Source organism: Amphibalanus amphitrite, unplaced genomic scaffold (assembly GCF_019059575.1).
Source record: "Amphibalanus amphitrite isolate SeventyFive unplaced genomic scaffold, NRLGWU_Aamphi_draft 000204F_arrow, whole genome shotgun sequence".
In the NCBI taxonomy this organism is placed as follows: Eukaryota; Metazoa; Arthropoda; class Thecostraca; order Balanomorpha; family Balanidae; genus Amphibalanus; species Amphibalanus amphitrite.
Window position 1 is genome coordinate 438,769 of NW_024881699.1, and position 15,219 is coordinate 453,987.

Consider the following 15,219-nt stretch of genomic DNA (forward strand, 5'->3'; position numbering starts at 1 on the left):
CGAGCGCAACATCGCGGTTTTAAGCGTTCTTGGTCACTTCTTTGAAGTGCACCTGTAGCGACGGGAACTGATCCAATTTTGCTCCCAATTACGCCATTTACTTCTCACTTCCTTGAGATAGCATTGTGAAAATGAAATGGATGGATTCCGGAGCGTTTTATATAAATTTTCGTGGATAAACATTGTTTTCGGGATGCACCCTGCTAAGTGGGAAACCGCGGTATCATTCTCGTAACGAATATCAGCCGTTCTCACGACGGCCATGTGGTGCACTATTGATGCAGGTTTGGTGCAGATTTGGTGTAGATTTGGTCGTATTAGGTTCTTTGTGTTTCTTAAAAGTTGTTGGTTTGGGTTGCACAGATACTTAACCTCATTATTCAAATTATCAGACAAAGTTTTCGATTAAAACACTGAAATAAATTCATGATATGAAGATTTTGTTCTAAAAGAGCTTAGGCACATATTAGTGGCCAAATTCGATGCATTCGTCAGATAGCCCGTCGTGAAAACGGCCATTATCCCATCTGCCTTCAGGCGTGAGTGATTTGTTTTAGTTTTTTTTTATCTTTTTGCTGTGGCAGACGAACTGCATGGAATATTACCCATTGTCCATGTCCCTGTTGGGAGATTTCTGGGTGTCTAACGGCACCACTATGTCACGAGACCGCTGGTGCCTGCCGGTGCCTGGTGGCACCTTGGTGGCTGCTGAGCTCTCGACTGATATGACGGACTCAGTCGCACCACATGGCTAATTATGATCACTATCTTGCTAGTCCGTGACATATTATCGCTTTTTATTTAATAATGCTTTACTTTTTTATTGTTTGGGCTCTTGTTTGGGCTCATACTTTCTGAAACATTTTACCTCATGCTTGTGATATGTTCCGTGTATTTTGGTGATTTTACTCCATCATTTCTTTCAAAGAATTTATTTATAAAGCTGTTATATCACTTATAACTCCAACAATGTGTTCAAAACACGATCTCCATCGATCTGAATGCTGGCGCAGTCTCTTGCCTCCGATCGTCCCAGGAGCTGGTGGCCTCTGCAAAGGCATCATACATTGTAGGCAATACTTCCGGCGTCGGGTCTTTCATGGTCTTGTCCTGATCTCATTTGCAAGAGCTGTCGGGAAAAGAAAGCGGAAGCAAGTCAGAGAGCAAACACGTTGGAAGATAGTCAATAGTCATGTTGACAGCGGGTGACCTGAGTGTCTTGCCTCAACCAAAGTCAGTGAGGGCAAGGACGGGTGGAAAATTAATCATGTTATTCCAAAGCTTTTCTACGGCATTGTTACCCAATACTCCGGCGAGGAGCATATTGATAAAAGTAATTGAAAATGAGATACTCGGCCATTATATTATTGTAGATACTGCTGTTTTAAAGTTGTAAAGGATTATTTTACGTTTTATCTGAAAACAAAAATTATCATTGTGCGGGTTGATGCATCGATCTGTGTACATAGTGTATCGATCATTGGCATTTTGCAAATAAAAGTCAGTCCGACAAAATTTAAACGTAACAAAACATAAAGAATGATTGCTAATAAATAAATCATCGAATTTTAATGAAAACATTTTTTTTCACATTTGTCTTTTTATAAATTTAGTCCGAACCAGGTCCGAACCTCTTGAATGGGAGGATTCATAAGGACAGAGCTCCCGCTAAGTGGAGCTTGTTGTGCTGGCCCTGCCCTCTACCTTCCGATCGCACAATGCCGGGTCTGTGGTAGAATTTAGAGTCCATGGTGTGTCAAAAGTGGAAATAGCCGGTGCGCCGTCTGGCAACCCGGCAGCCCGCCGCCATAGGGGAATGCATGCTTTTTGTCGCTTTTTCGCTCCTTATGAGTCACTTGATCTAATTAGAGCTTAACTAGGAACGAGGCGGGTCACTTGGACGTATTCGGGAGCCGAATACGGTGTTTTGGAGCCAATACCTTGGAAACCCTACCCGCCCAATGCGAGTTTTTAAGAGTCTGCATGCCCAAATTAACGTTGAGCGCGGCCGTTTTCGGTCGGTTTTCCGCGACCTTGTGGCGAAATCGCCTTATTTATTCAACCAGGGTGGGCTAATTCGCTTAACTAGGAATGAGGCGTTGAAGAGAATTATTCAAGGAATAGAGCTGTGCAAAAATATTTTTTGTATTGTTAAAACTGTATCCGCCCTCGAACGATAAATATTGTTGACCCATCAGGAACACATCCCCTTGAATGCGTTTGGACTTGGCTGGATCTAATATTAGCGAGTATCTGCTAATGCAGTTTCTTGGCTTACACAGTACGCACACAAGCATACACACTTCCTGCCCTTGGTTATTCCTCACTTGAATGAAAATTTTGTTATAATAACTATTCCAAGCAGTTAACAGGTTTTAGTGCAGTGCCAAGTCGGAACCGTTCAGCGCCGCCAGTCTCCCAGGCGGCGCGTGACGGCCGCCGCCGGCCGCCGCGCCGCCGTCTGGCAGGGTGTTTGACTTCATATCTCTGTTGCTAGAAAAGTTGTGGACCGATTTACTTGATTCTTGCATGAAAAGATCCACCATTCAATTCTTAGCAGATAACGAAAATTTGACGTCAATTGCACTATCCGCTGCCCATATTGTGGTACTGCCATCTATTGACAAGGCTGGCGAACTAAAGCTGGGCGGCTATTTCCACTTTTGACACACCATGCCGAAGTTTAACGTACGCACATAGCCGCGAACGGCCGGTCCCCTCACTGACTTTGGCTGGCTACGGCCTGCCACGAACCGTATTCATACTTATCAGGAGGCTCATGAACACCGAGCGCTCGTCGCGCCTCGAACCGGGACTTTTATAAACGAGACGCGGCTCTCACCACGCGGAGTCCAACGCTTTACCGACTGAGCTACGGGACCGGCTTCTGCGGGTCGGGACCGGCTAGTCTTGTGCGAGGTAAGTGCTCCGATTGCGTTGTAACGTACTCGTCGCGGTCGCACTGGTGCGCGGCGTCGTTCCAGGCGAGGCCGTCCGGGCACGTGAAGTGGAAGGGGTAGTTGTAGTTGCACTCGAAGAAGCTGTGACAGTCGTCGGGGTCCGGGAACCAGCCGTACTCGGAGGGACAGTCAAAGTCGGGGAACGGTGACGTGGCCGAAATCTTGGCACCTGAAACAAACAGTAGGGGTGAAATGCATTATATTGGTGAATGGAGCGTGTGTGGAACACATGTCATTATTACCAGTGCGTACCTACATTTTGTTCTTAGAACTTCTTTTGCGGTATGCGTTTGATCAACATGTATGTAATCAATGGGATTTTTTGTTGTTGATGGGAATGCTTTGTCTTGACATCATGTTTATTGCGTTTGCGTTTGCGTATTGCGTTTATTGCATAATTGGCTATGTTGTTGTGTGACGATTTAATCGTTTAGCTTGACATTGAATTGCATTTGTTTTTTGTTTTTTTTTCAACGAAGCATGGCAAAGACTAGATAGATTCGAACATGATAAACGACATGTCAAAAATTCTATTTTTTTCCTTTTGATGTTTTGGTTGTTGCAAAATCAGCCGTTTAATTGAATTGCATTTGTAATTTCTGACAGACGAAGAAGGTCTGAATCAGAAGCATACTTGATACAAAATGTCGCTCACTTTCAGCCGAGGCTGGCGACTGATGAATTCTGTTCTCATAACTCGGATAATTAACCTTAATGAGACCGGTAATGATGCCTTGAATATGGTCGTCTGCTCAAGAAAACGGTAGCTTTGAAGTTCAGTATATTCATTATTCAGCTTGATATGGTAATTTGGAATACAATGAGAATAAGAAGCAATGTTATGCATCAATAATTTTTACATGATTTATAAGATGGTAATTTACCCTCCGTCTGTGACAATTACCTACAAGAAAGAAGCACACATATACATGCGGCTGACAGCAACCTCGTGACTCATGCTATGCCATTTGGCAAGCAACCAGTAAAGCCTTTTCCTCGTATAGCAAGTTGCCTTTACCTGTAGATGAACGCGGCTATGTAATAATTACAATTATATCAACTTTGCGCCGTTCACGCATGTTAAAAAAGTATGGTTAAATCTTGATAGCACGAGTAATTTTTGCAGCATCGGAGGGCTATCTCTAATTCACTTATCTTTCTGAACCTGACGTCACGGGCTATCCGACTATATTGTGCCTTGCCAAGGGTGTTTATATTTAATGCGCTCGCTGGCTCGTGCATTAAATAGAAAAATGACACTCATTTCATTCGTGTTATTTTTGAAAATATTAGGCTCACTTCGTTCGGTTAATATTTTGACAAAAATAATGCCCTCATGGCTAAGGACACCGAATAATACCTGGTATACCGAGAAGGCGGTCCGATTAAATATATACTATTGAACCATGTATTATTATTATGATTTTGTTTAAAAGCAATAAAACAATAAAACAATAAGCAATAAAACAGTTAACATCTTATCACTTGATTTAGACTAAAGGCCAGCAGCCAATGATGCAATTGTACTAAATAGGTTAGAAGAGTCAGACATTTCGTTTTTCTCACAGACAATATTACATTGTTTTTGTATTGTAATTGTCTGTGATGTACTAAATAGATTAAAGCCTTGTAAGACGTCATAACAAAAGGCAAAACAAATATCCAAAGCCACCCTACAAAACACATGAATGTTAAATTCAAGTAAAGGCATAAAATCCACGCACCCGAGGCCACACAGACGAAAAGGGCGCCAATCACCAAGAGCAGAGTCTTCCACATTTTGGCAGTTTGTGTGGTGACGCTGCGAGCTGCAGTTCTGGCCGGCGCACTGCCGACGGCACAGCGATATCATCCTTTATACCCTCCGTCTGTATGTGTGTGTGCTCCACTAGCGTCTGGCCACCTGCGATTCACCCACGGACGACGTGCTCAACCATTGCAATCTGCATCAGGCTGCAGCATCCGGGTTCTCATGACGGTTGACAACAAAAAATCTGTTGTTTATGGGACTCCAGATGCTGTCCAGCTATCCACATAATCGTTTTCTCAGAGCATTTGGCATCGTTTTGAAAGTCATATTTTCGTGTTGGCAAAGCCTCAATTATCTTTCTGTGGCTATTTAACTATGTAGATGTATGGATGACGCCAGGTTCAGAAAGATAAGTGAATCGTCTTTGACTGTCTCAAATGAGCCGAGGGATTCCACCTCCTACCAGTACTCACCCCAAAAATGACGTTAGGACTACGAGGCACGATCATTTGTAGCCTGGCTGATCATTTTCGACCTTATTCTGGCCAGTTAAGCAGAAGTCATCTCACTGATATTGCTAGATTACTATCGTACATTACTTCCCCGCAATAGACATGTCATTATCTATTTCGTTCGACAAATCCATTTGGCATCAAGCTGTAAACTGTCGGAACGCTGCGTGGTCTTTAAACTGTATACGATATCGTATACTCGTATTATCAATCCTACAAGCATCATCTGGACAAAAGAACGGATGTGGTCACTGCGCCTAGAGTAGCCGTATAAAGAGTGAGGTATATGTTGTCAGCTCCCATTGAACTATGGACCAGCAGCTCGCCCTGGTGCATTGGTGCGTGATCATGATCAATATGTAAGTAACATAGGGCTCCTTCAGCATTCCATTTAAATAGACTGCTCCTAGTCAGTATCGTCCCTAAAGCATGCTGATGTTGCGCTGGTCATTTCGAGACACATGCACACTGCCGGACTTTGTGAGCAGCTGCTAATGTCCTGCTTACGAAGCGCCGCTGTCCCTGTGATGAAGCTCTTAATCAGTGTCATATGTAGAAGAGGCTGCTGAATTTAACAAACACAGCTGCTTCGCATATGTTGTCGCTTATTTCAGCAATGAAAGTGTCCATGCGGTGATGCTTGTCATTTATGTCTTCACATGTCTTCCCACATGCGTCTTTCATTGTCAACTACCTACTACGACAAACTACTGGTAGCCGACAATAGTAAGAAAATCTACCTGTTTTCTACACCCCCTGTAACTCCAACTCTATTTGCATAGATCGAAACTGCTTTGTTAACCGCGCTGTGCTGGGGGAAGGGGGAGGGGGTTACGCCTCCCTCAGACCTTCCGCAAATATCTCAAAACCGGCGGCTATACGCGCCGCTATTTTTGGCACACTTGTTCATATATCTTTTCCGCACATGGTGTGAAAACTTCGGAGCTAGGTCGTTCAAGGTTCATTGGTTCAGCTACACCGACGGAGCAATCGTTTGAAACTTTCAGTGATTGGTAACACTAACAGTAGGTATGCATAACCTGTATATCTCCGAAGTTTGATATATGTGACTTGGAACCTCCCACTTTCAAAAAAGTTAATGCATTGGCGTAAAAGTGATGTCCCTTGGTTTGGAAAGATCAAAAATGAATATCTACCAAATTTCACTGAAAAAAAAAAAATATTCACTAGTTTTCAAGATATTAGTCTTTTACTTTTGTTTACTTTTTGGAATCTCCGCTGTTCCTAGCTACTTATTTGGAAGCAGTAATTTGGCAGCCTCGAAGTGCGGCAGACGCTGCGGGCAAAGCAGAGTATACCACCACGTGTTAACGATGGTTTTAGTCTGAGATTTAAAAATCGTTAGATCTCTGCTGACGTCACAAATTCTAAGGGGACATTCCAATGCATTAGCCCCTTAGAATCCGAAAACTGCAAATTTGAAATTTCATATCTCCGAATTAAAGCATTTTTCGATGTTGTGAGTGCCCAAACCGGTATTTGCAGGCCATGGCCACCAATTTGGCTACCCCAACTCAAAACTTATGTTAAGGTGGGACGGTCACTTTAAGATCCGGTCAATTTTGCGACCTCTCCTTTCAATGAGAGAAAAATGAACTGCGCTTCTTTTGGAAGAATGTCGTTCTAAACACTCTCAAACATCATGTTAAGGGTAAAAATGGCACAATGAATATAAAAATTGCACCTGTGGCCCCTCTGTGTACACCTGTGACCTGAGGTCATCTCAGCCTAGGTCAATGAAGGTCAGCAGTAGTTCTTAAACTTTGATAGAGACGTGCTAGAGCGGTGGAAACACCTCATACGTGTTCAGCTCAACGATACAGATCGACTGATATGCAGCATGACCCTTTCCGGTCAGGTCATGACCTTGACCTGAGGTCAAATTTTCCAAAATGACCTTTCAAGGTCAAGTTACAGTTCATTCGACGCGTTTTGGCGTGAGGAACACGATGCTGGCAAAATGAATGTCGTGACTCTCTTGAGAGAAAAGTTATTGCATATTTTTTGAACGGATATTTTTAGTTTTTGCTCTCTGGAGCAAAAACTAAAACCGTTAAGCTGAGTTCAAATCAGAAACGTTGCTGAGAAAGGCCTTTTAAAGAGCTATCAAATGTGCTTTTTCGCGGCGCTGTAGCTTCATTTGTTCCCGAGTTAGGTGTCGGTGTTTTGAAAATTTTTGCAATAGACAAAATTTGTCCTTCGATGACCTCTGGCGACCTGACCTTCGACATGAACTAAAAGGAGATGAAGTATTTTCCTCATTGTTTTTGACACTCTTTCGATTGCCGCTTACCGTGTGTCGCTACGTGGCCGAGGGGCCGATTTAGACGGGAAAAGTGGTAAAGAAAAGCGCTCCTCCCCCAGCACGCCATGCGAAAACTCAGACCACCAGCACGGCGCGAGTTATTCGAGAGCTCATCCAAACCACAGACGTCATAATTAGACATAACATAATTTTATGTATATTCACATATCAACACATCGCCACATTGGTTTTCAGCTTTTTGTCAACAGCACCATCATTATGCGATGCAGTTTGCATTAAAGTCATATTTACAAAACATCAGGCATAAACACACCAGCCTGAGACGTCATCTGATCACGATCCGTCGATTGGCGCTTTTCCACCGACATTTGTCCCTGTAGGTGCCCCTGACCGTCTCGGCCGGCCGCCCCAGAAGGCAGATAGTCCGGAGGTGACCCCAGCTGGGCCCCTCCCCAGCAGGCTGGCCCTGCTATGGACAGCTTCTGCGGAGCAGATAGCAGAGCGTCTCAGCCGCGGCCTCCCGTGGGACAGTCGCAGGTGGCTGACAGTGCACCGTCACACACAGCGACACCGGCAACTCAAATCGAGCTAAAAACGTGGTCTGAATATGAATTTATCAGCTTATTATTCATACGCATTATAGGTGATTGATTCGCGAGGTGATCTGAAATCATCTGAACGATTAATATCTCATTATTTTGATATTTCGTTTTTTATCGCAATTCAAAGCAAAGTAAATAGTCAGTCGTCGGTACTAATGCTGTTTCATAGCTACTCACGCGTCGTAGTCGCATTGGTGGGCGGCGTCGTTCCAGGCCAGGCCGCTGGGACAGTCAAAGTGCCACGGAATGTAATCGTTGCACTCGTAGAAGCCGTGGCAGTCATCGGGGTCAGGGAACAGTCCATCTTTGGAGGTGCATTGAAACGGGCTCTCTGTGGTCGGCTGGCCCCTCAGTGCACCTGGATACAGTCGAAATAGGAAGACTGAGTGATGGTTTACAAGAATGCCTGCCGTGCCAAAATAAGCGAAAATACACGCAAAGAGATATTTTGAGAGTGACTTTAGATTGAATTCATAAGATAAGTTCAGCAACGAGCATGTAAGAGTGTAACGGTATCTCCCTGATTAATGTAAACCGTCTCAGTAGATCAATCACAAAAATATAAGATATTCACTTTCATCACATTCAAAAAGCAAATTCACTATCACCATTTTCTATATTCGTACACTGAGGCATTCACGTACTCAACAAGGCGCTTATCGACAGCAGAACAATCGTCAGAGCCAGTGTGCGGTCCATGGCTGCAGCTGCGGTGGCTCGTCTTCCGAGGGTATGTGTCCTCCACTCACTGGCAGACGTGGCGGTCCAGACCCTTTTTATGACGACCACGGCCCAGCAGCTGCATGGCGCCCACGGCCCGGCCTGTAGCTGCGTATATGATTGCACATGCATATTCTCAGTAAGAATCTCATGCTGTCGATTCTAGGTTAAGGAAAAAGACTTTGATAGCTCGTGCATGTAGATAGCTCTTCACCGTGCACTTGCTGTGCAATGTTTGGTTATGTAGTCATGGTGAGCTTAAGGTATGGGCTGAAAAAAGGACGATCCTGATTGATTTTATGCCGTATTTTTAAGTTACTCTATATTTCTGATTGTCATCTGTATGAAATCGCTTTCCCTTCAAGCATGACGAATCGAATTTCTGTGCTGCCATTAAACCATTTTCCGAGCTGCCATTAAAAGTTTGTGCTAGCTTTATGACACAAGTTCCATGGAAATGAATTAACATTTAATTTGCATGGAAAAATTAAATATTCTGTTTTTATGCAATCTCAATATGTATGCTTCATATTATTTAAGGACGTCTAGAACGTAAAAGATCATTTATTCATTATTTATTTATTTACTTCGTAGTGGCCGTCCTCTATCTATGACCGAAGTCAAAGAGGCTATTCTTATTCTATCATCACTAACAAAACGTAGAAAATACGACGACTAAAGAACAATCCGAATTAGAATAAATAATCGGATAGGAGGGAGAGACTTTAGTTCAGATGAGATCCAATATCTGGTAGGATTTGAGTGACGATCCGCCGCGGGAGCGACGATGAGCACTGGTGCGTCGCAGCTGCACGCCAGATATGAACGAAAATCCGCCCGAGACGGCCGCTCAGTGGAACAACTGTCCGACATTGAACTCCATTTCCGAGGTTACTATGTCCAACGTTTTTCTCTTCTCATGATTTCAAAAAAAAAAAAGAACGAAGGAAGCCAAGATCACGGTGGTGTGAGGTGTCTGTCTATCTGAAAGCCCTGAGCAATGGGTAAAGTTGGCTTGGCTATATACATAAACCTCATTCGTAAGCTTCATGAATGACACACTGTTCCGTCCGAGTTCCGTCCGATGGCCGCCTGACCTTCACATCCGGTGTCCGCGTCTGCCAGCCCTGTCCAGGGTCCCCCGGTGTCCGTGTCTGACTCTCCTGTCCGGTGTCCGCGTCTGCCAGCCCTGTCCAGGGTCCCCTGGTGTCCGTGTCTGTCTCTCCTGTCCGGCTTCCATGTCTGACTCTCCTGTCCGTCGTTCTGTGCCGCAGACAGCCGGGATCTGGAGAGCAGCACTGTGCAGACGCTGGCCGGGGACCCGGTGACGCTGCCCTGTCCCGGGCTGGGCCAGTCGCCGTTCGTCGTTTCGTTGACGTGGCTGTGTCGCCGCTGCGGACCCAGTGTCGGTGCTGACGGATCACCACATAAGCTGATCGTGTACCGGGACGGTCGCGTCCAGCCCGCCCCCGCCGCCCCCGCCCCCGCCCCCGCCGCCGCCGGCGGGCGGTCGGGGGCCTCGGAGCGCGGCGCGGAGACGAGGCCCTACGCCTGGGTCGGAGACAGGACAGCAGAGGAGGTGACGCCGGACAAACCGCGGCTCCGGCTGGACGAGACGACGTACGCACTGCTCATTGACGCCACCCGCGCCTCTGACACCGGCGACTACTTTTGTCTGGTCAACAGTCGACAACAGCCTAAGGGAGCCGTGAGACTAGAGGTCAAAGGTGAGTGGTGCGGCTCAATGGCGAGGGGAAGGTTAAAGGTCACACACCGCGGGAAACCACCCGGAACTGAGACGGCTGGTGTTGAAGAGAAGGGCTCGGAATAAGATATCTATATAAACAAGGCCATATATAGGGGTGCACCCCTCTCTACACCCGGGTGTAGAGAAGAATGGCTGGGGTTGCTCTTGCATTGTGCAAAAGAAACTGGCATGAACTGGGCGGATGGCCGGTGCCCGGTGGGTGTTGTAGGACCAGCTAACTGTCTCGTGAGTCGCGACGTTACGAAGTCATTGTAAGCCTGCCTCTCCCAGTCCCAGCTAATATGATCGGAACGCTTACCGTTACGGCAACCCTGACCCTAGAGAGAACGGAATGATTATATTCTAGAGTGTGGTCGAATGTCTCGCATCTTTTTGCTTCCAGAACCTAAAATATGATTGGTTTGATGGAAAATTCATTCAGTAACCATTTTATAGTTAGAACTAGATATTTTGGACTCTGAACAAATATAACGCAACTGTGTTTTCTGCTTTTGATGCCCAAGGTAAGCATTAAACGCATACTTCATGCGTTCGCTATTTCCATATATCCAGATATGTACCTACATGCAAATGATGACTCTCCATTTGTGTGGCGCTGTGTTAAGTTTATGTTTTTATTGCAGACGCGCCGGATGCCCCCGGCCGCCCCTTGATTCAGTCGTTTTCGTCACGAACAGTCAACATCTCATGGACGCACCCTCGTCGCACAAACTTCTCCCCAGTGCTGCACTACCTGATCCACGTCAGGTGAGTAGACATTTAATTATTAGTCGCCAGTTCATTATGTATGTAAGTACCCGATCTTCATGGATTTCATGACAGCTCATCATCAATGTATCCTCAAGACCTGGGAGTTCGATGCTCGTTCCGATTCCAGTAACTCTCTCCTCTAGAAACAATCACCATCATTCCGACTCTGTCATGTCTCGACGCCACGGCGACACCCACTAAACTGCGCTCAGTGTCGGTCGGTCGCAGTGAGCCGATATTAAAACCCGATGACGGCCGGCCGGCCGGCGCGGCTGGTGGCCCACGCGCAGATCTTTAGCTGACGACCGAGGGCTGAGGACTATCCGAGGATCGTCGGCGCTCCCGGCCGAGCCGCTGGAATTCTGATAGGCAGGCGCGTTTGCATGGACAAGTGCGCGTTAAGGCGGAATTGAGCCGATAGTGAACTGCAGGTTTGCGTCGAAGGGTGTAGTGGCCTGACGTGAGAATGTGCCAAAGGGTGAATGGAAGATGAGGCATGAAAAGGGAAAGGAGAATGCAGTTGATCAGGTCGATGTGATTTCGATCACCGTTTGACGGTGATCCCGTTGTCATTGTCACTTCCGATCAGGAACAGTTAATGTGGAGATCACACCTATCTTGTCATAGATCACACTTGTCTGGAGGGAAAATTGTATTCAAAGCCGTAACGCACTGTGTCAATTATTCATTGGAACGCTCCCTGAAGCTTTCTTACTGTCAATTTTTATCAATCCGTCATGACTAATTAACATTTAGCGAAAATTCGAAAAAGAAAACGAATCCGTGACAACAGAATAGCTGATTACACAATAACGAGCCTGTTCATGACGGCCTTCTACCCTCGTACTTAATCACCCTCCTGATTCACATTCATCCTGGTCGCCGCATTGTCGCTATCACTTCTGCGCCGGTTCTGTCTCTCTCTCCTCCCAGGAAGGAAATGACTTACCACTCCGAGTTCAGCCATCTGTCACAAAGATAAACTGCGCACCCGCACCAAATAAGGAACCTTTTATTTCAATTAGTGGAATCCTGGCGACAGATTTATACCAACGTCCTTAATGCAAAACACTCTCCAAAAATACGATGTGAATGTGAAGTCCGCCCCAGGAAGGGCAGGAAATCACGGAAGCCTTCCTTTTGCTTTAATTTGTTTATGTCCTACTTCGTAATAAACAAGCTTAGCAACAAGCCCATTCTCCCATTTTCCAATTACTATGCGCCCTTTGGGATGTTGCACAATCCGTTCTTTCTAAGCCGCGTTGAAAAGTAACTCAAAAGCAGACTCACATATTCTTATACCACCATTCTTTTCTCTCCAACTCCAAACAAGAGGATTATCTCCATAAATGAAATTCCCTGTTATTGTTCTCTAACTCATACGCTGCGACGCGCCAACAACGGACTTGACATGGCGCATTTGTCTGCGCTGCGTCCCATTACCGGCTGCGGCACGCTGACGAGACACTCGCGGCGCGGCGCTCGTCCGTCAGGCGGCGAATCCGGCGCGGCGGATTGCGTCGCCGGCGTCACCGCCTCCTTTGCCGCCTTACTCGCGCCGGCGCCTTATATATGCGGAGCGCTTTAATTATACGACCACTTGGCAGGCCGTGCCAGGTTATGAAGCGGCCGGCCGGAGTGCGGTGCCGCCTGATCTGGCCCCCGATCGGGGCTGATAGAGAGGGGCTGGTGAGGTGCAGAGAGGGGCTGAGAGGGGCTGATAGAGAGGGGTGGAGAGGGTCGGAGAGAGCTGATAGAGAGGGGTGGAGAGGGGCTGATAGAGAGGGGTGGAGAGGGCCTAGCAGCGATAGGCGGATAGAGGCGGAGAAGGGCTGGTAGAGAGAAAAGGAGAGGTTGGAGGGGGTTGGAGGGGACTGATAGAGGCCAGAAGGAGACTGAAAGGGAAGGCAGAGGCTCAGAGTTGTTGAGCTGAGGGTGAAGGCACCGGTCTGAGAAACGGAGGTAGAGTATTAGCTGAAAAAGGAAATGAGCATAGCAAGGAAGGTATCTAGTGAGAGAACGAGACTTCTATAACAGAACGTTTTGCATGAACGAAGTAACAGCTATTAAATAATCGTTGCCTCAGAGCGAGGTATTTTTTAGGCAGCCGGCTCCGTTTCTGTACCGGACGTCCTTCTTGTGTCACCCACCCGCCTTCCGTGGGTTCTGTTACACTTTTTTTCGTCACAGGCCACCATCAGCCGTACAACAATCGCAGCTGGAGAGGCAGGACGGAATGAGAACAGGGCAGCATTGTTTGATAGAGAAAGACCAATGCACATCGACTGATTAGAGCCTGTGGCATGTTTATTCGGTCCCAAACAAGGAAAGGTTGGCAACATGTGCTTTGAATCTCGGGCTGGCGGAAGCGTTTAACTGTACTGCGGCACAGTCCGTCTCACGGCGTTTAGCTGTACTGCGGCACAGTCTATCTCGCGGCGCTCGACTGCACTGCGGTACAGTCTACTTTACGGCGTTCGGCTGTATTGCAGCACAGTTTAACTCCCCGGCGCTCGGCTGTATTGCGGCACAGTCTATCTCACGGCGCTCGGCTGCACTGCGGTGCAGTCTAACAAACAGGCGCTCGACTGCACTGCGGTACGGTCTAATTTACGGCGTTCGGCTGTACTGCGGTACAGTCTATCTCACAGCGTTCGGCTGCAGTGCGATATAATCTAACTTACGGGGCTCGGCTGCACTATGACACTAAATTCATATGCAACCTCATATGTATATGTTGCAGTTCAAGTCGGAGCTAGAGTGATGTTAGTAGGTAGTGATTTCTTCAATGGGGCTAAACCGAACGAGCATCTTCTGTCGAGTTGGACGCTCTTACAGCTGACTGGCTGATTCCGACTTACAAATAATTTTACAGTGGCCCTGATTAATCCGAGAGAGGCTTGTTAACTCTGCTCTTGAGAATCCAAGTGATTTTAAATTGAAAACTGCATATTTATGAACACACGAGAACAACAATATGAAAGGTCGAGCCAAGATCAAAGGGCCAATTGCATTTAAAAAATGCCCTCAAGCATGCTACATGCAAGATGAAATGGGTCTGTAATGCAAAAAAAAAACAACATATGCTTCACTAACTTGACCCTAAAATTTAAAAACGCGACTAAATAAATAGCCACGGTCATGTTTTATATCGTACAGTCTAAACTGTAATGCCGTTCACTTCACCCCCCTGCCGTCTTTTGGATCGGATAGACGGCGATGCTTGCCGACTGTTGTGGAAAGAGAAGCTCCGTTTTCAAATAACTGGTATCCACTGATCGGTACACTTTAACTTGTCTCCTGCTGTCATGGTTATGTCTCATTTGTCTGTTTTACCGACGTCTCTCTGCTCTCGGACAGGGAGACGGAGCGCGGCCCGTGGGACCGCTCTCTGCGCACGGCCAGTAACCACACCACGTACCAGGTGACGGGGCTGCGTCCGTACACGGTCTACAGTTTCCGTCTGACTGCGGTGAACGCAGTGGGCGCCGGCCGGCCGGGACCCTCCTCCTACCCGGTCAACACGCTACGAGAAGGTGAGAGGGGAGAGGGAGAGGGAGAGGGAGAGGGAGAGGGAGAGGGAGGGAGGGAGGGAGGGAGTGAGGAGGGAGGGAGGGGGATCTCGGAAGGGACGAGAAAGGAAGAAAAGGAAAGAGTCTGCCTATTTTTGCCAGCTTTCAAACTCAGCAATTGCCTTCATTTTTACTGAATAACGGCCTTAGCATCAATTGCACGAATATTTCGCTACGCTTTTTGGATTACCTTCATAGGTGTGTGCTTCACAAGTACAGTAGTCTGAGAAGGTATCCATGCAAGACATATTGACACCAAGACCACATCGTGGACACCTCTCCCAAAATCGTCCCCTCA

The 15,219-nt window shown here is 46.7% G+C and overlaps 2 protein-coding genes and 1 long non-coding RNA gene across 3 annotated transcripts in view; 1 reads left to right on the plus strand and 2 right to left on the minus strand.

Moving 5' to 3' along the window:
- LOC122384967 (protein sidekick-2-like) overlaps window positions 1-15,219 on the plus strand; it is a 39,866-nt gene that overhangs the window by 13,949 nt on the left and 10,698 nt on the right. Inside the window, exons 3-5 of the mRNA XM_043372836.1 lie at window positions 10,106-10,558; window positions 11,223-11,346; window positions 14,710-14,885. Coding sequence (XP_043228771.1) covers window positions 10,106-10,558; window positions 11,223-11,346; window positions 14,710-14,885 — 753 coding nt within the window. The remainder of the gene's footprint in view (window positions 1-10,105; window positions 10,559-11,222; window positions 11,347-14,709; window positions 14,886-15,219) is intronic.
- Window positions 876-4,827, minus strand: LOC122384948 (major mite allergen Der p 23-like). The gene is made up of 3 exons (XM_043372804.1): window positions 4,685-4,827; window positions 2,949-3,129; window positions 876-1,129 (listed from the first exon to the last, which is right to left on the minus strand). Exons 1-3 carry the CDS (start codon window positions 4,737-4,739, stop codon window positions 1,117-1,119), a joined length of 249 nt encoding a protein of 82 aa, XP_043228739.1. The 5' UTR covers window positions 4,740-4,827; the 3' UTR covers window positions 876-1,116.
- LOC122384949 lies at window positions 7,693-8,972 on the minus strand. The gene is made up of 3 exons (XR_006257123.1): window positions 8,756-8,972; window positions 8,289-8,469; window positions 7,693-7,991 (listed from the first exon to the last, which is right to left on the minus strand). It is a non-coding gene; the product is annotated as an uncharacterized LOC122384949 (long non-coding RNA).

What these genes read in the sequence shown, in the direction of transcription:
- LOC122384948 (XM_043372804.1), bottom strand. Translation starts at nt 4,739, where the DNA reads ATGTGGAAGACTCTGCTCTTGGTGATTGGCGCCCTTTTCGTCTGTGTG. An exon ending in TTTCGTCTGTGTGGCCTCGG is followed by an intron (nt 3,130 to 4,684) that starts GTGCGTGGATTT and finishes TGTTTGTTTCAG; the next exon opens with GTGCCAAGATTTCGGCCACG.